At 44.1% G+C, this 23,935-nt stretch overlaps 1 protein-coding gene across 2 annotated transcripts in view; it reads left to right on the top strand.

The window, feature by feature from the left end:
- gabbr1a (gamma-aminobutyric acid (GABA) B receptor, 1a) overlaps positions 1-23,935 on the top strand; it is a 163,155-nt gene that overhangs the window by 104,147 nt on the left and 35,073 nt on the right. For both annotated transcript variants that reach the window (XM_061718519.1, XM_061718520.1), the window contains exon 16: positions 22,396-22,546. In XM_061718519.1, coding sequence (XP_061574503.1) covers positions 22,396-22,546 — 151 coding nt within the window. The remainder of the gene's footprint in view (positions 1-22,395; positions 22,547-23,935) is intronic.

Here is a 23,935-nt window from a genome sequence, read left to right on the forward strand (position 1 = left end):
GGATGAGTTTTTTTTCATTATGCACTTCGAGAAAAAAGTCGAAATGTCAAGAAAAAGGTCTAATGTTGAGAAAAAAGTAAAAATTTCGTGAATAAAGTTGAAATGTTTTTTCTCGAAATTGTATTTCAACGTTAATCTCGTCATTTCAACTTTTTTCTCGAAATTGTATTTCAACATTAATTTCGACATTTCGACTTTTTTCTCGACATTTCGACTTTTTTCTCGAAGTGCACAATAAAAAAAAAATCTTCCCCTCTCAAATATTTTTTCTCCTGCATGGCCCTAATACTCTTCCGTAGAACTCCACTGTTTTCATCAGAGCTTTAAATTCAGTCACAGGTATGAGGTTTGGTAAATGCAGTTCGGATTGAAGTTTATTCCAAGCATCTGGTGCTGAAAACCTAAAAGCTTTCTTCCCAAATTCCGTTCTTATTTTTGGAAACAATCAAATCCAAAATGTCGATTGAGCGGAGATTGTAACCTCCTTGTTTCCATGTTAAAAGAGAAGATAAATAAGAAGGAATTTTACCCATAATGCCTTTATAAGTGAACATACTGTATACCAATGACTGAGGCGACGAGCCTATAACGATGACCAATTTACTTTAGTGTAGAGAAGACAGTCAGTGTTTTTACATGGGAAGTTTAATTCCTCTTTGATTCAGAATTAAAATTAAATCAGATTTATAATGAGTAAAAATTACCATTTAAACACCTAATTCCGAATGAAAATGGCCATTCCGAATTAAACTTAATTCCAAAGTAAGTGGCTGGTTTATTCCGATTTTAAATCCGAATAGAATAATTCCGCGATCATGTAAACACTCATTCCGCTTTAAATTAATTCCGATCTTTCTGCGCTGCTCGTTCCCTTGCTCGTCTGTCTCCATGACGCTTATATTCCGCGGCTGGGCTTGTTTTCTAAACAAAGTTTCAAGATGGCAGCACGCAGTAAACGGTGGTCAAGAGCAGAGACGATTTATTTAATACATAGCTTGGAGGACCTGGAAATAATTAAAAGAACAGATGGCAGGAAACATAAAAATTGTGAGCTTTTCAAAGTTGTAGCGGCTAAGTTTGTTTTTCTTCCGGTAGACGTAATTTCCGGTGGACGTAACTTCCGGTCCGCCCCCTATCCAACTTCCCTTCCCAACCCCCAGACCTTAAGTGGAATTGGCTAAAGCCGATCAAACGTGTTTTCCATGTAAACCTCAATTCGGAATTACTATTTCCATGTAAACTCGAAGGAGAATAGTTTAATTTGGAATTATTTAATTCGGAATAATTAATTCCAAATGAAAAAACATCATGTAACCGTGGCCAGTGAAGGGTGAGAGAATCACGGTTTGTTACAAATCTCAGTGCGACATTATAGTCACTATCCAACACGCGAAGACAATGAACCGATGCATCATATACAGCACATCTCCGTAGTCAATTACAGGTATAAAGGTCGCTTTCACTAGTTTCTGTTTTACGTCAAGGACACAGGATACAAAGGATACAAGGACAAGCAAGACCTGTTTCTATACCTCAGCTTTTTTACAACATACTGAATGTGCTCCTTAAAAGACAAGAGGTCATCATTTAAAAATCCTAAATATTTAAAAGTAGATACCATCTCTGGTACACACAGCCCTCGGCGGCTGGTACCGACCGGAGGAAGCAGGACAAGGAGACAGAGGAAGGAGGTCAGGGGTCGGTCGGTGACGCAAACAAACCAGACATGGGGAAGGCGAGAGGAAGTTCAGATAAACAGAAACGTCTTAGAGCTGCAGGGAAGCAGGAGGAGAGGAGGCCGATCCAGACGCTGTCAAGGGGAGGGAGACGGAACCAGATCCAGAGTGTGTCCTGCTGTGAGGCGGGTGGCAGGTAGCACTTAGCTGAGAGGGGAGACATGACACCCTTCTGTTTAACATGTTATAATCTCAACGGGAGGGAGAAATGTCCCCGTTCACACCTTTAAATACCGTGAGAGGATGGAGCCTCTGGCTGGATGCTCCTGCCCCCGCCTCCCCGGTCCTGATTCTGGACCAGGAGCCGGCGATGATCCCGACTGATGCAGAGCTACATTAAATTAACGGGGAGCATGTTCTCCGATGGTAATGAGAAGAACCGCCCGTCCGTGACGTCCTGCAGCCCGTCTAAAGCTCTCTCGCCCGACAGTAATTATGATTACTGATGTCACCTTTTCTTTTTCTTCCCATAAGTGATTTCATTTGCTTTCCCATGATGCCTCTGTGGAGCGTTTAAATGGTATTATAGGAGACCTCTGCTTCAGTGTCTCATCTGCAGAAAAACGTCTTCCTCAATTATCCTCAATAATTTATTTATTTATTTTGTCATTCTAATGAACTTAATCAATAAGATCCGCCGCTCAAATGCAGGAGGACTAATGGCTGTTGAGCATTAGTTCCACAGGGAGCAGTACTTGGACATCTGTTACTCCCACAGATCCACAAGTCTTACACGTTTTACTTACATGGCTTATATAATAAAACTAAGATGTTGGGGGTTTTTGTAACACTGATCCCGGAGTGGTTAGACGGTGGACTTTATTTTATTCTTAAATCCAAACAAAGCCGCCCAAAGTTTACTTTGGATTACAGTAAATGTCATGTCCAGATCAACGAGGATGTTGGCAGTTTTTTTTTTTCACCATTGATGTTTTATTGAAAGTTTTCAATATACAAACAATGTACAACAATCAGTCATTTCAGTTCACAACCTGTGCAAAATCAGCAGCACAGTCATGCATCATCAAATATAAGAAAAATAGAATAGAAATAAAATAGATAGAAAAATAAGTGAAATAAATAAATAAAAAGAGAAAAATAAATAAATAAATAAATACATAAAAGAAACAAAACCTTGGTGTGACAGACTTCATAATATCTTGCATAAAATGAGAATTATATTTGTGACAGCTTTTATGTTAGTTAGTTAGTTACTTAGTTAATTAAACAACATTAATCTCCGCTAACGTGCTTTTCCTTTCAGCTGGAGGTGAAGATAAATATTTCAGCTGTGTAACAAAAATAATGTGATTTTGTTTTATCTTTTTTGGAGAAAAAGACAAAATAGCCGTTCACACATAAAAGGATCTACTAAAAATCATTCTTTTCATCAAAAATAGATGGTTTAAACATTCTCTTTGAAAGTGGATGCACCTTTTAAAACAAGCTTGTTAGATTGTTTCCCTCAATGATGTGCTGCTGATGGCCTTTCAATTGAGTCAGATGTTTCAGATGAGAGTGGAAAAAGCTCAAAACTGAGTTAAAAACCAAAGAATAAAAAGATAAAAACGTAACTTACACAGGAGTGGGTCAGCCTGCCTGGAATTATAAACAGAAATAACATATGGTAAACATGAAATAACCCACATAAGATGATAAAACGCCCAAAATAACCTACCAAAGACAACAGAGACATCAAGACATTTGCGGCTCCTTCCCCATGTTGTTTCTGTCATCCTTCATTAGCTGCCTCTGGGCGTCGTCCTCTGCTGACGGTCACGTGGCGCCGGCTCGGCCAATCAGGGGAGGGACGATGACCCAGTGGAGCAAATCAAACTGTGTCATCGTTGGGAAATGCTTCTAGTTCTGTCCGTCCACATCAGAGAACAGCAGCTGCTCACCATCTGAAACATGCAGCCAATCAGGGAGTCGTGCCTCCATCTATGTCGCTACAAGGGTTTTGACAGGAAAAAAAACTGAAACATGTGGCCTGATAAAGTTGGATTATTTAGATTGTCCTGACTGAAGCGTAGCCGTTGGGCTGAGGCAAAAGTGCATCGAGAGTTGCAGCTATTAGTCCACATATTCTTGCTCCATGTGAGACCTCACAGTCCGTAAATGAGAGAGATGGAGCTGCAATCACCCCAGCACCCCCGGGTGCAGCACGTTTACTGAAGACGAATGTGTGGACCCCGGTGTTGTGTTCCCATAAATGCTGATATGATTCACAGCTGAAGAATTCCTGCAGAGTGGTTTTCACTTCCCCCTAAAATGTTAACAATTCAGTTGTTAAATGCAGGTTTTTCAACCTTATCTGCAGGTTTCCTTCAGCTAACTTTGGCTTTGTTGACTAGGAGTGAGTGTGGCGCACCGTATCTGTTGAACGCCTGGAAGGCCGATTTGGACATTTCACTCAAAACTTGGCTATACAAAAAAGGTTTGCAGCAGCTCGTGATCTTTACAACCAGTCTCAACACTTTCCAGCACCATAACTGAACCATATCTGTTAAACGTGGTCCAGAGTGGGACCATATGGGTGAGTTTCCATTCACGGATGACTGGACCTCCAACAAAATGTTTCAGCAAGGGCCCAAACAAGTCCTCGGGTTGGGTTTGGCCTCACAAGAACCGCAGGATGGGCAGTGGCATTTACTCATATCCCCTTTTCCACCAAACCAGTTCCATGGCTGGTTCTGGTTCTGGGCCAGTGCTGAGTTTGGAACCGGGCTTTCTGTTTCCATTGACAAGAACTGGCTCTGGGCCAGAAGAACCAGTTCCAAGGTAGCACCAACTCTTTGCTGGACTAGAGGAAAGAACCGCTTACGTAAGCGGAGGGGGTGGAGTTATTAAGACCAACGACAATAGCAAGACTGGGATACAGAGACATTTTCAAATAAAAATTAATCTGTATGCAGCAAAGCATCATGGGTCTGAGGAGGAGACAACCTGTCTTTTAGAGATGTGTCCACGGAGGTGCTACGTGGACCAAGTCCGTATTATCCCGATTTTTCGCGCCAAAGCAAACGCAGCAACGTAACTGACGTTTGTAGCAACGTAATGACGTGGCTCCTCTTAGCACCCGAGCTGTGGAAAAACAAACCGATTCTCAGCTGGTTTGTAAGTTGAACAAGTTGTGAACCAGAACCAGCACTGGAACCGGTTTGGTGGGAAAGGGGTATCAGTGCTGACTGGATGTGTTTCATCCCGGTCGTCGCTACCCTCCCAGAGCAGGCTAGCAGCAGTGACTACGTTTACATGCAGTCAAAATTCGAGTTATAGCTAATATTCCGGTTACTGAAACATTCTGAATATTCCGTTTACATGCGTGAGCAAACAGGGTTATTCCTGTATACGTGGTAATTAATCATTCGGGATATCTGGATCAAACCAGCGACTCACGGAGAACGTGATGACGCAGTTACCGTCATTTCCGCTTCTTCTTCCTGTATCCAAATCCAAAACAAATGCTCTTTCGCTCCACGCTTTTCGCTCACCTTCTTGTAAATCTCGCTTCCCCGTACTTTCTACCGTCTGCAAATGCCAAAATGTTCATATTCTTCATTACATTTATGAAGTGATTAGTCTCCTCCTCACTCCAAAAGTGTGGCCTGGTCTTGCGTTTCTCCGTGTTTAGAAGAACTTCCTGGACTCAAAAGACCAGGATTCCTTGTGAACAGAGCATGCGCAGAAAACAAATTCATGTTCCGTTTGATCGGGATATTCCGTTTGGCGTTTACATGATCGAATATTCGGGTTTTAAAAAGAGTAACCCAGGGTTCAAATTCGGGTTTTTCAAAGGGGTTATAGGTGTTTACATGGCCGTGCAAATTCGGGTTATTGCCAATATTCGGGTTTTAAAAGGATTATTGAGTGCATGTAAACGCAGTCAGTGTTCATCGTATCCCTAAGATAGATCTTTCAATGTTCCAGTTTCTGCTTGTGTCTTCTTGTGTATTTACTGGCGGTGGTTTGGAGTGGTAGTTGGCCGAGTCACTAGATCCTACCAGGTCCGTCACTGTAAACGGAGACGTCTGGAACCTCGGAGGACTCCTACAGAGACCGACCTCGGTACAGTTCCAGCCTCTTGATCCGAGCCTGGATCCCCTCGTGTTTCCTGATCCAGGTGTTTGTCTCACATGTCACAGTTTCGTGTTATGCAGGCTAACCCAGCTAGCTGTTTGCATGTATTAGCATGCTCTGACCACGTCCAACAGAACTCGCGCTGTGAATCCTTCGGCCCGTGTTCTAGCTGGCTGCAAAACCCCATTATGGTTAATTTGCCTCAGAAACCAAGACCACTGCTGTGGATGTTTACTGGCCCATCGCTCCCCCGGAGAGGTGACATACTTATGCCTGGGCAGAATGTGCCACTAATCAATCCTTCATGCCCCAATAGCCTGCAGACTGCCGCCTTTTTTTAGGCTTTTAAGTGAGATGAAGAGTTACTGAGGTTTAACCAGGACCTGAAGGAGGTCTCCAGGTCAGCTGGAGGGTCGAGGGACGGCTGGCCTGGATGGATGTCGTCAACTTGCAGCGTGCTAGCTCCTAGCTCTGCTGCTCTGTGCAGGCTTGCTGTTGAGTAGATTAAGGATGGTGGATTGAAAGTCTCGGAGGTGCAGTTTGTTTACGATACAAAACAATATACTGCGTTCAATTGTCCCCGTTGAGATATTATCCTGTTGCTTTATTTTCAGGAGTCTGATTTTGTTTTTGAATGTTTACCAAAGACATTCATCTGATATGTTTTTGTTGAGAGGAAATGAGTAATTTTATGCTCCCAGGAGGTGATTCAGCCTGAGGAAGCTTTTCTTTTACACGGCGGGTGGTGGGGGGTGGTGGTGGTGAGGGGGGGATGGCTTTGCTTCATTTGCTCCACGCTGACAGGACGGGCTAAACACCGTGGTTTTCAACTTAACCCCTGCGCTCGTTTTTCCCGGCGCGTTCGCCGGGCGCCTCCCCGCCTCGCTCTCTCACTCTCTGCACAGTTGTCCTAACAACCACTTCAGCTCAGCACTTCTCCTAATCGCTGTGGCAACTGTAACAGAGCCGGGTCTCCATAGCAACGCTCCGTCCCGGTTCTTTCATCAAGGACGTAGGATGGTTGGAATGCTGCGAACACAATGGCTGCATGGCAGTTGACATACATACACACATATAAAATTATATATATATATATATATATATATATATATATATATATATATATATATATATATATATATATACACACACACACAAACGCACACATCCTTGTTCATTCATCCAGGCAGACGGGGGTTTAGTATTCTCTTTCATCTCCGACATAATAAACTAATTGTACAACACCTTTCATATGTAAAATAGAGATCAAGCTAGCAGCGGACCTCGAGTGTGGAACATGTTTCATGCTTGTTGCTTCTGCCAGATGTAAAGGTGGAAGGTTCACCTCTTTCTGACTCCACACACCACCTGATCCTTTTATGCTCAGACGTTTGTGAGCTGCAGGAGACTTAACGCAGCCTTATTCACGTATTCACTCGCACTTGTAAACATGTTTTTCTTGGCCTGGCTTACACGTCAGTTTTGGGGAGATTAAAGCGATTATACGACACTGAAGTCTTGTAAATTTATTAGTATAGTATTTATATGTTATGTTAGAGGCTATCACGTACAATATATTATATATTTGTGCGTTATGTGGATATCTGGATTTCAGTCTGGGTTTCTGGATGTCTTTTATTACACTGCTAACCGGCAGCAGCACTTACGCTAGCGCTCCCCAGCAGCCGTGAACGCCGTTTGCTGTGAAGCTTCAGTTCATTTTATGCTGTTAAAGGAGCTTGAGGCCGAATTGAGGCAGGATTTATGAAAAAAATCCATATACGTTTTAAGTTTTCTAGTAATAATGTCAGATGAAGCGTTCCAAACCCAAAAGAATGAGCCCTCTAGTGTATCTCTCCGTTGCCTTGAACAGGCTGTGTGCTGCAAAATGTGCTGCAATTCGGTCCCAAATTTCCCGCGCTGGGCTGCGGATGTGACGTCACATGACGCTGCATGCGCGTTCTCCCCGTTCTCCCGTGCCGGCTTCACTGTTGGCTGCAGTACCCCCGTCGGCCGTCGTGGTGAAGGGTGGCGCTAGAGAGTCTCATTTCTTAAAAGGAGCCTCATGCTCCTTTAACTGAGACCTCAGCTACGTGGTACTCGTTAAACTGAACGATGACAAGTTGGTTGATTATCCCCCCCCGAATTCTGGAAGAATTATTCATTTATTTACATTTTCCAATGGCAAACTTGTCACATGAGCATTACTTGTTTGTCCTTTAAAGTGTTCATGTCGAGGTCTCAACTCAGGACGGAAGTCCAAAGCTACTTTGTTTGGGTTCTGCTTATTGTAGGAAGAGCAGACCACAAGATTGTCTGGTTTTTAAGGTGGTTTTTAAAGCGGACACAAGCACAGAGTAACTAAAGTACGATTTAATCAAGGAATCACTGAGACACGGGCAAGTAGACGTAGGCTGATGATCATGAAAGATGTGAACCTAACAGATGATGAGGGCATTGGTGCAGTCTATGATGTGGAGAACTGTTGTAGTGTCAGGACCACTGTTGGGCCTGACAAAGACCTGCTTGATTTGTCCTTAGATATAAAAAAAATAATCATAACCACAAATCTTTTGGTCAACACTGAAATCACAGAATAAAATCTATTTTTTGAGCCGAGTTACGTTTACGGAGCTTATAAAGATGCTGACATTTTCATCGTTGACTTTAATGTTTGGATAAATAAGAATGATTCAGGCCGATATGGTAAACGCTGGTAGAGTTAAAGAGTTCTGCCCAGAAACAGCAGCCTGACCTTCATCATATTTAAATTAATAACCTGCACCAGACAAGACGACGGACGCCATCACTCACATACGGCTGAGTGGCGTCTGCGCCTGAAGTGTTTGTGTCATTCACAGCAGAAGCCTGAATATGTGGGGAAGTAACTTTGTGTCTCAAATCTTAATTGTTTTTATGATTTCTGGGTCAAAAATGTAAATTTGTTTAACCAAACGCCAGTGCTAGAGGAAGCTTTGTGAAAATGTTCCTTCAAAGGATATTTAAACATGGAAATAAAATCCTTGGCGCTGCTTTAACTCTTTTGAAGAAAAGTACAGAAGTGGTGCGTTTCATGTTGTGTAGATAGCTGTCTTTGTGCTCTTCTGTCACTTTAAAGGTAACACATTACACATTTCCCGACTTTCAAAGGTTCAAACTCGACTTCAGCTGTAATATGAGTTGAAGGCTGTCTAGCTGTGATGTTTAAGAAGGGCATGATTGATTGAAGCTTGGCGTCGGCGGGCCGCTGAACTGCCTCGGTTGTGCAGCGACGGTGCAGCGATGGTGCCCCCTCCAGGTGTAGCGTTAGCAAGCGCTGCCTCCTCGGCTGGATTCGTGCAATTACAAGTTCACCGTTCATATCTCACCGTGTCTTATTCTTTCTTCAATGATAAGACAGAATAATAAAATGAAATTAGCTTCTTCTGAGCCGAACCTCCCCTGAAACATGGTTCAAATCTCCTCTGAAACATTGAACTGTTCACCCTCACAGGATAACGTTAGGTCCACTGGAAGCCGGCTCGCTGTGTTTTTATATGGACAACTCACCCCACATTTGAGTTGCTACCTGCTCAATCTGTGGGTGAATTGGTGTATTTATCCACCTGCCATCACCAAAGTAAATGCTTCTGGGCGTTTCTAAACTGCTCTACGGCGCCTGATCCGCGACCGCTCTCGCTGTTTACAGCGGCTGGTGTGGCGCCAACGTTTCACAGCTGTTCTGCATCATGTGGCACTTGAGCTTAAGAGGTAAATAAAAGTGTTGAAAGAGCAGGCGTCTGCAGATTGGTCCTTGAAACCTCACAAGCAGATCAACCCAGCGCTCGCATCAATCCCTTCATGGGGTCATCCCCACCCCCTTAGACATGATTCAGTTTAAGAAGAAACATCCTCTAGTCGTCTCTGTCACTCTAAATCAAGCTATTGGCAACAATCCAGCTAAGGATTAAGCTGGAGGTTCTGAGAAATCCAAGTATACATGTGCGAGAAGACAATCGATTATTGAGTGAGGTGAGTTCGACTCCGCGGCGCTAGGTGGCGCCACAAGCATTTTTGCATTGGCATTCTTCCGGCTCTTTCTTTGTTGTCTGTCTTCTTCTCCTACTGAGTGAATATTCTGGCTTTCGCTGTGTCGTCACTTCCGGAAGGGGGGATCCCGGGGCGGTTGCTAGCTCGGCTAAGTGTGGGTTGCGTAAACATGCTGGAATAACTCGAATTAGGACGCATTATCTGGCACTAAAAGCTCGATCTCAAGAGCTTCAGTTCGGTTCCACTAAGCCCGGCTAAGGTGCAACAATTTGACTTTGTAAACATGTAAACGTACTGACGGTGACACATGTCTCTGATTGGTTTGGGAAGGTAACCAATAACAGCAGAGTGAGCTGGGAGATGTGGGGAGGGGGAGATCAATCATGGTGCTCACTGAAGCACACATACAAATAGAAGATTTAAGCTGTTTTTTTTGTGATCAACATTTTTTATTTTCAAAAACAGACAATACAGACAACGACAATAACAATAACATTGCGGCTCGTTAACAGTGAGGCCAGAGACAAAAAATAGGAAATAAGAGATAAAACAGGATAACAACGTGGATAGCAACGTGGCTATCAATGTGGATTCTTACAAATCAATAATCATGTCAGTAATCAGTAATAAGCAATAAGATAAAGGACATGTTCTCAAAGAAAAAATAGAAGATTTAAGATGTAGAATCTAACAGACTCGGAAGGTTTTACAGTTCAAGCAAAACAATTCCTCCTTAAAAATAAGCTTAATATTCCTAAATGTAGTCAAACTTGTCTTTTTTTTAAATAAAATAACTTTGTCTATACAGGTAAAAAAAAATAGTCTGCACAAGGCGTTTCTACTTTCTCATAAATGGGTTTTTGCAGCGTAATCCTCCGATTAGAGGACACACATTCCACCTCCTGAAGTACAGCCTCCACCTTCTCCTCTCATTCTTTTCACAGTAGGAATAGTTAATGTGTTAGTGTTTGTCAGCCTGAGCCTAAAGGGAATATAGCCGATTAAATATGAAGCGTGCTAAATCATTCAGAATTAAAATTTAAAGACAAAGCCGTTTGCTGCAGCGACGATAAAATCAGTGTAATTTTCTCACCCTGGCTGCCCCGCTAACACTCAGGGACATATGCAAGGATGTCACGCTCTCACATTCTGCTGCACCTTTTACCACACGTAAGTAAAAAGTGCTGCACGGTTCACTGCGTAATTGTGCAAACTCTTCAGATTCACATATGTTAGGTCTGCTGTTAAGACCCCGAGCTGTCATGCGGCTCAGTTAGCGGATAATCACACCGTTGTGCAGTGGGACAAACACCTCTAATACTCTCAAACATAGATGCCTGTACATGAAGGTACCGCGCTCAGTGAGGAGAAGAAGGTGGCGAAACACTTCAGCGGCTCTTCAAAAGTCTTTTCATGTTTTTAAAAGACTCCAACATTATATGGCTCCCTGATGCATTTGTGAAGTGGGGAGTCTTTGACTAGATAAGAACTGAGGTTAACCAAGAATTAAGATTCCCTGACGAGAATAAACTCTTTTCAAGAACCTTAGAGAGTAGTTAAATGTTATTTTTCTCCTTTCTGATGGTTTAGACCTTCACATAGTTACGGGTGTTACAGATAACATCGTCCATACACTGTTGGCATGAATAACCGGCGCTTGGTGGCAATGCCAAACCCGGAGAAGGTATTTTACACTTTGATTTAATTAAGTTAATTTTGTCCATGGCTTTACAATTTAACTTGCTGATTCTTTTTGTTGGACAAGAAACAGACAGGAAGCTTTTTCTTGTCCGACGAAAAGAATCAGCAAGTTATATTTCACACTTTTCCAATCCAAGAAATGTTGGCTTAGATTTGAGAATGAAGTTTATCGTCCCTGGTGCTTCACAGTCGGCTGCAAACCCCTCCAGCGAGAGTTGAAGATCACTGCTGGACGGCGCTAACAGGATCACAAAATCTGCAAAAAAAAGTGTAATCCTGAGGGTACCACATCACAGCCCCTCTGCCCTTTGGATGTATCTGTCCATAAAGGTTATGAGCATCGCCAGCCACACAGGGAAGCCCCGACAGCGTCCAGCTCCCAACTAGAATGACCTGAAAGCAGAAAGTGCACACTTCAGTTGAATAGGGACTGAGTAGTCCAGCCAGTTGAGGTGGTTTGTGCATCTGATTAGGAAACATCCTGGACACCTCCCTGAGGTGGTGTTCCCCAATATGAATGAGAGAAACAGGACCTGCTGGACAAATTACACGTCTCATCTGACCTCGAGACCCCTGAGTATCTCCCTGGAAGACCTGGAGGAGGTGGCTAGGGAGAGGGGGGTCCAGGCTTAGGCTGCAGAAGGCTGCCATGAACCACAACTGGATGGATGGATGGATGGGTGGATGGATGGGTCGTGGGTGGGTGGGTTTATGTATATATGGATGGATGGATCCATAGGTGGGTGGTTGGGTGGATGGATGGATGGATGGATGGATGGATGGATGGATGGATGGATGGATGGATTGGTGGATGGGTGGATGGATGGATGGATGGATGGATTGGTGCATGGGTGGATGGATGGATGGGTGGATGGATGGATGGATGGATGGATTGGTGCATGGGTGGATGGATGGATTGGTGCATGGGTGGATGGATGGATGGATTGGTGCATGGGTGGATGGATGGATGGATGGATGGATGGATTGGTGCATGGGTGGATGGATGGATGGATGGATGGATTGGTGCATGGGTGGATGGATGGATGGATATTAGGGTGGATGGATGGCTATATGGGTGGATGGATGGATGGATATATGGGTGGATGGATGGATGGATGGATGGATTGGTGCATGGGTGGATGGATGGATGGATATATTGGTGGGTGGATGGATGGATGGATGGATATATGGAAGGATGGATGGATTGGTGCATGGGTGGATGGATGGATGGATATATGGGTGGGTGGATGGCTCGATTGATCTTTAGAATAATTATGTGTAAACTTGGTGAAACATCTTCATGAACAAAAGAAATAAAGTCTTTTTGACTCGATTCAAGCATTTGGGGCCTTTGAACCTTTGAACCATCTGTTTTTGCTAAACGGGTTCATCCCATCACGTCGACTACATCCACGTCTACTCCCCCACATCGCAAAAGATGTTAAATCAATGTTGAATTATGGTCAAAAAGGTTGATTTTAGGTTTAGGTTGACGATTGATGGTGGATCAACCATCAATCAATCATCCATTTCTAATGCCAACGTCTAATCAATGTTGAATCAACATATTTGTCGCAAACCAGGCTTCAACATGGCTTCAAGGTTTCTGCCTGACCATATTTCAACATTGATTCACTCATATTAGGGACGACTGCTTGTTTTCAGCCTGTTTCTTGTCGTCGTCACAGCAAAGTCGCAATGAGAGCAAATGACAGCAGTCTCTGGTACAACTGCAGGTGTACACTGTCTGTGATTGTCCTTTATCCATGAAATTATTCTCGACACAAAGCCTTTCCATGCGTCAGTCGTTGGCCAGATCTTATTGAGTTGTGCAGTACACGTTCAGCTCTAGCTTAATGACGTTGATGAGGATGTGAAAGCGTAAATGCTCCCTAGGAGCCTGAGAATGAAATCTTGATTAAGACGAAAGGAAGCTTTGCTGTAATGCTCCTTTTCATTGAGGTTTTTGGTTATGGGGGCATTTGGGGCATTTATCGGTTATTCTGATGTAAGTTTGCTGGTGTGTTTCTGGTTACGGACCTGTGGCCGGACCTGGTCCCAAACGTTAGCAGTCAGATGGCCACACATTTGACGGTATAGGTGTGAGGTGTTCCTGCTGAAATGTTGAGACGCTCTGCATCAAGTTCCTCCAGAGAATCTCTGCTTTGAGCTTGACTACCGTAGGATGTCGTTCCACGGGTCTTACGGTTTGTTCAGATGCAATTTTGTGAACGTCACTCATGTTTCGATGTTCGTATTAGACAGAAGCTTTCAAGCAAACTACTTATTTAGTCTCATTCTGCTGTCATGGACTTTTAACGTCCAATATTCTCAGTGAGGCCTGTCGAGTCACGGTTGATTTTTCTTTATTACTATTTCTTTCTGACTTAGGGGAACAGTTGCTGGGACAGATTGTGGATGCTTCTTTTGGTCCAAATGTCATAAAAGCTTTAATAACCCTTTCCAAAGAGTCTGATATCAAATAAAAGAGGAGGATCAAGCAGACATCTCCCTCGCAGGTCTGTTCAAGGAGCACAAGATGGGCATCTCATGTCTCTTGTCCACCATCTTTGCTGCCGGTCTTATGTTGTGTTCGTCAACCTCGAAATCTCTATGAATGCGTAATATGGAGGGGATTGATTAGATCGCAGCTTCGAGACCAGAACTCACGGGTTTAGTCAGTGAGAAAGGTGTTTTGAAGTCTTCATTCTGAGGACTGACTGACTGAAATCCCATTAACAGGTCCATATTGTGCTTTTCCCGCCTTTCAAAGGTTCAAAATCGACTCCAACTGAACAAGGCCCAGTTTTCAGGTTGGTATGAGCAGAAAATAAAAGCATTGAAAGAGCATTATTTTATATTATTAAGAGCCGGGCGGGTTCATCAATTATAACTAACAGGAAACTGGAACTACAACAAGCTAACACAGACCCTGAGAACAAGATAAATGAATGAAATAAAAAGTAATAATAACTCACATCAGTCACAATAATAGAAGATAGATGTGACGAGTCCTTACAGCAGGACAACATGACCTCACACCCCAGTGGGTTGCTGTTACACCTCCAGCACGCCTCCAGTGCATCAGTCAGGGGTAAAAGAAGAGCGTCATCTGTCAAATCTGTCAACCAGGATCCTGTAGAACCTACTGGAGGATCCACGTAATGGCAATCTGATTGTTTTGTTTTGTTTCCCAACTATAAACCCAGAAAGAGTCTTAATGGTGGAGTTTCATTTCCCCCAAAAGGACTTTAACGTTCAGCCGGGGCAGATTGCATCTGCAGATCCGTCCTTTTAAACTCCAACAGCAGATAAATCTAGTTCAAGCATCTATCCCTGTCTTTCTGCCGTCGGCCCCACCCCCCTTAAACACGATCCGCCTCAATAATAAAACATCCTGTTCTCTGAAGAACAGCAGAGTGAGTGGGAGCAGCGGGAAGAGGAGACCTTACTGGGTGCTCACCGGAGCAAACAGAAAATAGATGGTTTAGGCTCTATGATCAATGAGACCGGGAGTTTTTAAGTCGCACCTGAGCTAAAATGACTTTCTTATGTCGATGACCAGTAGGAACACAGATGAAAATGGTGCATTATGGGACCATGGACATATTCTAATATATAGCAGCGCAAACTTGGGGAAGGCTCTGGTTTCACCACTCCTACGTGTGCTTTTACAAGTCAGGTGTTTTCTGAGGCGGCTCTTTCACTTTAAGGTCTAACAACGGTTTTAAATGTCGTCCTTCGTGTTTTCTTACCTCCGTCTATCTGCTAGCGTGACAACGTTCCAGGTAAAAGAGAGCCTTCTAAATCGTCTCCTCAGTCAGGCGATGTACGATCTGGCTGCGTGACGGCACTGACAAGTATCAAAAACAGAGCGCGATGGTGCCTCGACGCCCCGGGAGGACGGCGCCCTGACACTTCCCTCTCTGACATCTGACACATCCGCTTCACGCAGCGCTGCCGCTGCCGCCCTGCTTCCCGTCCGGCCGGATAAACGCTCCTCGGCTCCTGGGCACCTCCTTCACATGTTCGCTCATGCTCGCCGCGTGGATCTACATACGTCCGGGATTTATTTGCTTTTGGAAAACACACGCGGGTCTGCAGGCGGCGCCAGATTTAGGCTGACAGCTATTCTGAGGCTGTTGAGTGTAAAAAGAGACTCCCTGTCCATCTGCCTGTCTTGGAACAGTCATCTCTGCTGTAAAACTACACAAATATGAACAATGTGGTCTTCAATACACTCACATGCCCTCTGACCCTGAAAGAAACGCACAGTTTTACGCATTGATTCACTTAATTCTTATAAAAAAAGGCCAAATATCTCCTTGGTGAGAGTGTCGCAACTCTCCGGGGGAAATAAACAACCTTGGGCTCTGTGGATAAGAGACATGTGAGAGAATTATGAAATACAAGAATTTACATTTTTCATTTCTACATCATGAAGACTCTTAATTAGAGCGCAAATATCAACCATTCAGTAAAAGAACATCCTCTCCTGTGACTCTTAATTATGTCGACATGCAGAAACTCATCCGTGTTCGTCAGATACAATTATTTGGAAGTGTTTTATTTTTTTAAACAGCTATTTACACCATAAAAGTACGATGTGTAAGAAGTGGAGACTCCATGAACATCCTGATACTTATGCTTGGATGCAACCTTTTGTCATTCTCTCTTCCTCTTCTTGAGAATTGTTTTCAGGTCCGAACATGTTCGGCTGAATTACCTCGGTCTCAGAGGTGGTTGTTGCGCAGCAGGAGAGAGGAGGAAGGACAGGGATAGGACGAGGAAACCCCCCATCCATCCTTCCATCTACTTCTGCTTATGTAGGTTTTGGTCACAAGGGCCCGAGAAGATGCCCCTCCTCTCCTTGGCCACCTTCTCCAGCTCTTACGAGGAATTACCAAATGATCTCTTCTGCGTGTCCTGGGTGTGCCACATGGATTCCTTCTGGTTGGATGTAGCTGAAATCTTTTCCAGGAAGTGACTTAACCAGATGCTCGGACCACCTCAGCTGGTTCTTCTCCATGTGGGCCCATAGGTGGCGGGGGCCATAGGTGGGGGGTTTGGGCCATGGGTGGGATTCAGATGCCATGTGGGGTTTGGGGGGGTTGGTGGCCATGGTGGGGATTGGGGTCCATGGTGGGGATTTGGGTCCATGGTGGGGATTTGGGTCCATGGTGGGGTTTGGGGCCATGGTTAGGTTTGGGGCCATGGTTAGGGGGTTGGGTTGTAGATTGAGGCTATAGGTGGAGGTTGGAGACATCGATGAGAGTTGGGATCATAGTTAAATGTTGGGGTCCTAGGTGGGTTTTAAAGCCATAGGTGGGGGTTTGGGACCATAGGTGGGGGCTTGGGGGCCATAGGTAGGGGGTTGGGTTGTAGATTGAGGCTATAGGTGGAGGTTGGAGACATCGATGAGAGTTGGGGTCATAGTTAAATGTTGGGGTCCTAGGTGGGTTTTAAGGCCAAAGATGTGGGTTGGGGTCCATGATGGGGATTGGGGACCCATGCAGGGTTTAGGACCATAGGTGGGGAGTTGGGGCCATAGCTAGGGGGTTGAGTTGGCGATTGGGGCTCTAGGTGGAGGTTGGAGACATCGATTGAGGGTTGGGGTCATAGTTAGAGGTTGGGGTCTTGAGGTGGTGTTTCAGACCAAAGATGTGGATTTGGGTCCATAGTGGGGATTGGGGTCCATGGTGGGGATTGGGGTCCATGGTTGGGATTTGGGGTCCATGGTGGGGATTTGGGTCCATGGTGGGGTTTGGGGTCCATGGTTAGGGATGGGAATTGATAAGATTTTTTCGATTCCGATTCTCTTATCGATTCTGCTTATCGATTCGATTCTTTATCGATTCTCTTATCGATTCTCATTTGGAAAAAAGGAGAAGAAACAATTTTAGTATCAACTTTGTTTTAATAAAACAAAGTTGATACTAAAATTGTTTCTTTGTTTCTGCGATCTTTTTTGTTCAAAGATATAAAACTTTTATATCTTTGAACAAAAAAAATATGAGGTCTTAAGACGCCCCCAGCCTTGGGCTCCTCGATGGTGCCAGGGGGTCCCCACAAAATGATTTGTAAATTACAAATCATTTTGTGGGGACAAATTGTAATATACAGTAAAATATGTATTTAATATAAAATAAATATTCTTCTGTAGAATAGCGGTAGAAGCTCTTTAACTTCTCCATAGATGAGCTGATCAGCTGCAGCTAGGGTTGCCACCTTTCAGAAATAGAAATAAGGACGCCCTGATTTCAGCAGCGCAGGAGCCAAAAAAAAACCCCCAAAACTTCTAAACTGAATAAAAATGTGTTTATTTTATATGAAAAAACAAAATGCTTTGATTTAAAGTTTAAAGTGCTTTAATAGCATTGAACTTGCATGACTGTACAGACAGCCAACCATACTAGCAACTGAAATAGCCTCCTATGCTACGTATGTCCACATCAGCCCAGATGTAATATAGCCTACAGGTGAAGAATATGGTGTAAAAGTTAATTTATTTCAATAATTCAACTAGAATATGGTGTAAAAGTTAATTTATTTCAATAATTCAACTAGAATATGGTGTAAAAGTTAATTTATTTCAATAATTCAACTAGAATATGGTGTAAAAGTTAATTTATTTCAATAATTCAACTAGAATATGGTGTAAAAGTTAATTTATTTCAATAATTCAACTAGAATATGGTGTAAAAGTTAATTTATTTCAATAATTCAACTAGAATATGGTGTAAAAGTTAATGAAAATACGGTACAAATCGTGTCCCGTATTAGTTCAATACGGGACGCAACATTTTTTTCTCAAATAAAGGACAATTCCGTATTTTACGGGACGGGTGGCAACCCTAGCTGCAGCTGTGTCAGGAGCTCCGCTGTCCGCCGGAGCGCCCGGCTCATCCGCGTGGCGCAGCTCTTCTAAAGCATGATTTATGGTTCCACGTTAAATCGACGCAGAGCCTACGGCGTAGGGTACGCGGCGACGCGCGCCGTACGGTGCGTGTTGCCGCGTACCCTACGCCGTAGGCTCTGCGTTGGTGTAACGCGGAACCATAAATCATCCTTACCACACGCCGGCTGACTCTGCGCTCCCAGCGCATCAGCCGGCCGAGTCCTAACAGTTTCCCCCCTTTGTGTAAATGTCCATATTGCAAGAATTGTCGCCCTGTTGTCATCCTTTTTGGTAAAATGTAACCAAACTTTAGAGCGTTTATGCCGCTTTGTCCCCGTGTTTTCCTGCTGGGTGCGAATGCGCACGTGGCGCAACGTGCTTGGTGACGTCATTCACGCCCACTGGAATCGATAAGGGAATCGTTTGGGAAAAAGGCAAACGATTCCAAGGAATTGAAACACTGGGAACCGGTTCTCAACAAGAACCGGTTCTCGATTCCCATCCCTATCCATGGTGGGGATTGGGGTCCATAGTGGGGATTGGGGTCCATGGTGGGGATTGGGGTCCATGGTGGGGCTTGGGGTCCATGGTGGGGATTTGGGTCCATGGTGGGGTTTGGGGCCATGGTTAGGGGGTTGGGTTGTAGATTGAGGCTATAGGTGGAGGTTGGAGACATCGATGAGGGTTGGGGTCATAGTTTTTCCGGTTTTCCGCTCCTATATGAAGTGATCTGCACACAAGTATGGTAGCGGTGGTTCATGTAACCTTGGTGATGATATCTAGCAGTAATACGCCACTTCTCTGTGACTTCAAAGGGGACGTATATGGAGGAAATGTTTGAAGCACACAGTTCTGTGACCTGGTCCACATAGAGATCGAACAGCTTCAGAGGGAAACAAAACAAGGGGGTTCTGCTCCTTGGATGTTCGGCTTTGGCATAACATGATTCAGCAAAATCCCACATTAAGATTTGCTGGGATTCTGATTCTGAGCAGTTGGAGGAGTTGCTCCCCCTCGACATCGAGAGAAGCCAGTTGAGGTGGTTCAGATATCTGGTTAGGATGCAACCTGATTGCCTTCCTCCTGGGAGGTGGTTAAAGCAGCTGGAAGGAGGCCTTGAGGCAGACCCAGGACAGGATGGAGAGTTCGTATTTCTGGGCTGTCTTGGGAACGCCATTTGTGTCCTCTCGCAGGAGCCGACGGAGGTGGCCAGGGAGTTGGAAGTGTGGGCCTCACTGCTCAGGCAGCTGCCCCCTCGTCCTAAATCTGCAGATTAAGTTAATGGATGAATGGATCTCTGGATGTGAAACAAATGTATTGAGGGATAAAACGTCTGATTTTGGGATCCCGTCTGTTTTGGATGGATGTGTTTTTCTACATCACCCAATGGAAATATTTTCATAAATAACTAATTTTATTTAGCAATCTGACGTCAAGCCAACAAATGAACAAAAAACAGGGATTTCTGGGAAATATCCACAACTTTGTACCATTGGAAATGTCGGGAGCAGTTGGACCACCTGCTCGGGTGGAGAAGCACCACCTGGGGATGATTCAGAGAAACCAAGAGGATATTTAATTGTGAATATAGAGAAAAGCCCCAAAGTTCTTGACAGTTTCTTTCCACACCAAAGCTTTCCTCTTGGTGTCCCAGTGTGTCCCTAAACCCACCAAAATCCTCAACCCCGACGGTCCAGATCATTGCCAGGGACTCATCCCAGCCACGCTGGTGGATCTCAGGCCACAACGTGGTCTTGCTTCCCGCTTAGTTTCCATGGGAGACGCGGGGCTCGTGTTTCCTCGCCGTGGCGGTGTGATTCACACGACCTCATTACTGCGTTTCATTTGAATGTGAGATTCTCCCGTCTGTACGGGGGCGTTAAAGTCCACATGTTTTCATTTAGTCCCCAGATATTTTTTTAGTAATTTGCCTCGTTTTGCTTTCCTCTCGTTGTGTCAGCAACTTTGGCATCAGGATATACGACTTGAGTTTATTTAAATGTCCCTCGGTGCTGTCGGAGTTTGGTAAAAATACATTTCTTTTCATGCCCCGTTGGTTTGTAATGAGCTGCAAACTACTGGTAGATTAGAAACGGTACCCTCCCTGAATACATCTGAGCGTACTCTGCAAACTGCCCTGCAGCAAACGTGTCGCTCTGTTTTAAGTGATTTCTTTCTGGAGGTGGAGAGTTGTTGTTGATCTGCCTCCCGCATCTCTCCCCTCATCATTTCCCTCCTGCGGCTTTTATATAATATACTCTTCCTAAAGTGTGAAATTGTTTTTCGCCGCCGTCTTTCACAGGAAATCACATGTCAGACCTCGGATAAATAAAGGACAAGTTAATATTGCAGAGGTCTTTCACTGCCTTCGTTTACCACGGGAAGATACTGTATTTGTGCCGTTTTTTAAATGTAGAGTGTTTTTAAATTTAGAGTTTCTGCTGCTCTAAAAAAACAAACAGGAAGTTCTGCTGTAACGTCTCCAAACCTTTGAATCTGCAGACGAAGATGTGACTCGTGATCTGAGCTCACTGATGTAGCTTCACATGCCCCTTTTCCACCAAACCAGTTCCACTGCTGGTTCTGGTTTACAACTCTTTCAACTTGTGAACCAGCTGAGAACCGGTTTGCTTCTCCATAGCTAAGGGGAGCCATGTCATTACGTCGCTGCAAACGTCAGTTACGTCGCTACGTTTGCGTGAAAGTTGCAGCAACAACAAGGTATTAGGGATGGGCGGTATGGACTAAAAAATGTATCACGATAATTTCTGGCATTTATCCCGATAACGATAAAAATGACGATAAAAAAAATACCAATTCAACTCCACCTTTGTAACTATAAATCTATCTCGCTGTCAGATCCGCCATGTTTGTTACACAAAAACGTCATCAACGGGAATTTATCTTTCTTTCTTTCTTTCTTTCTTTCTTTCTTTCTTTCTTTCTTTCTTTCTTTCTTTCTTTCTTTCTTTCTTTCTTTCTTTCTTTCTTTCTTTCTTTCTTTCTTTCTTTCTTTCTTTCTTTCTTTCTTTCTTTCTTTCTTTCTTTCAGGCTCATTTTCTTTCTTTCTTTCCTTGTTTTCTCCCTTCCTTATCCCCTTTCCTTCCTTCCTTCTTTTTTTCCTTCCTTCTTTCTTTCCTCCTGCTCTCTCCTTCCTTCCTTCCTTCTTTTTTTCCTTCTTTCCTTCCTTCCTTCCTTCCTTCCTTCCTTCCTTCCTTCCTTCCTTCCTTCCTTCCTTCCTTCCTTCCTTGCAGAACCATAAATCAGCTTTATACAAAATCTTCATCAACAGGAATTTATCGTTTTTACAAGGTATCTGCTCTAAAAGGACTTGGTCCTCGTAGCTCCTCCGTGGACACATCTCTAAAAGACAGGTTGTCTCCTCCTCAGACCCATGATGCTTTGCTGCATCCAGATTAATTCTTGTTTGAAAATGTCTCCGTCTCCCAGTCTTGCTATTGCTGTTGGTCTTAATAATCCCCCCCTCCGCTTACGTAAGCGGTTCTTTCCTCTAGTCCAGCAAAGAGTTGGTGCTACCTTGGAACCGGTTCTTCTTTGTCAGTGGAAACAGAACGCCCAGTTCCAAACTCACTGGCCCAGAACCAGCTCTGGAACCGGTTTGGTGGAAAAGGGGCGGCAGTAAAGGCGGTGGTGAGCCGCCGTTATCAGTGCTCGTTTTGAAAGGCTGGTGCCTCCAGACGTGGCACTGAAGTAACACAAGGAACCTCATTAAGGTCTGGATTCGTTCAACGGGGAACCGGTCTGCACCGAACCCAGCTTTGCTTTTCAAAAACTCCCATCTGACCATCAGTTTAGCAAAACAGATAATAATAAAACCTTTTCTGCAATGACACTAACCGTTTTTATATCATCTGATGACCAAAGTCCAGGTTGAGAGACGGGAGATGAAGCGTTGTCCCTCCTCACCTCGCATTCTCTGTCTCCGTCCAGGAGCGGGGCCCCCGGCGGATCGGACCGTGGTGATCGAGGAGTACCGGTTCTTGTCTCAGAAGCTGTTTGCGGCCGTGTCCGTCTTCGCCGGCCTCGGCATCCTGCTCGGCATCGTCTGCCTGACCTTCAACATCTACAACGGCAACGTGCGGTGAGTCCTCACACCAACGCCGCCACGTCCATCGGCCTCAGATGTCAAACATTATTCTGTTCTGTTCATCTCACCCCGAGACTTTAAGAGTGCTCATCTCACCTGCAATTGTTTATTTTACCTTCATTTGACTCTGAGGGTTTTAAAATGCACGAATCTCCTCTGAAGACACAAACATCCACTTACAGGATCAAAATAAAATCAGCTTCTCGGTGCCGACTGAGTTTAGACACAGAACCAAACCTTTACTCTGCTTTTCTTGCTTTCATCTTTTACTCAGTTTAAAGTTATTACTTTTCCAGTCGGAAATAAAGAGAAACTTAGAATAGAAACCTTCCTGTGTAACAATAGCAGATATTTACGAGACGACGGAGAAGCTGCTCATGTTGTTTTAAGCCTCACGTCATGAAACCAGAGTGGAGACTCATGCAGTCCTTTCATCCATCCATCCACTTACCAACCAACCCATCCATCCATCCATCCATCCATTCATTCATTCATTCATTCATTCATTCATTCATTCATTCATTCATTCATTCATTCATCTGTCATCCATCCAGCCATCCATCCAGCCATCCATCCATCCATCCATCCATCCATCCATCCATCCATCCATCCATCCATTCATTCATTCATTCATCTGTCATCCATCAATTTATCTATTCATCCATCCATCCATCCATCCATCCACGCATCTGTCATCCATCCATCCATCCATCCATCCATCCATTCATCCATTCATCCATCCATCCATCAAAACAGATCTTCTGTCTCCCGAATCTTTTCAGTTTCTCAACAAATACATGTCAATGTGTCTTTTTCACCTCTGATTCCAACCCATCAATAAGTTCATGTTGAGTTTATTTATTTCAGGATTAAGGTCATCCTCATTTTAATTGAAGTTTTCATTAATTTATTTGAGATTAATTAAAAATGGCACACCATATCCCCGTTTAGTGAAATGAAGAGCAGGTGTTGGTGTCATCATCCGCCCTCTGGATGCTCTGTGGCGTACGAGGGGGGGGGGGGGCTTGTAGAGTTTAGGAGTGTTTTTTGATATTATATTTTTATTTTATATTATATATATTTTGACGGTGTTGTGATAAGTGTGAAGCATCAAGTCTAAATGCAAATTGAGTGGCTTTAAAAGTGCTTGTTGAAAAAGAATCTCTGATTCTATTTGGTGTCTTTTTAAGGTAGTTTCCATTTCTCTGCTCTTCTGGGGTCAGAAGGATTTTATGTCCTGTAAGTCTGAACACATCTGCTCTGGGAGCTGGCGACTCCGGCGGCTCCAGGGACCTCGTGTGGCTCCAGTTTGCTCGGCAGGCGCTCTTCCAGCTCTGATTAACGGCTCCAGCCAGGGATGCTCCGCGCAGCATCAGCACCAGA

This window comes from Cololabis saira, chromosome 3, assembly GCF_033807715.1.
Source record: "Cololabis saira isolate AMF1-May2022 chromosome 3, fColSai1.1, whole genome shotgun sequence".
NCBI classification, from domain to species: domain Eukaryota; kingdom Metazoa; phylum Chordata; class Actinopteri; order Beloniformes; family Belonidae; genus Cololabis; species Cololabis saira.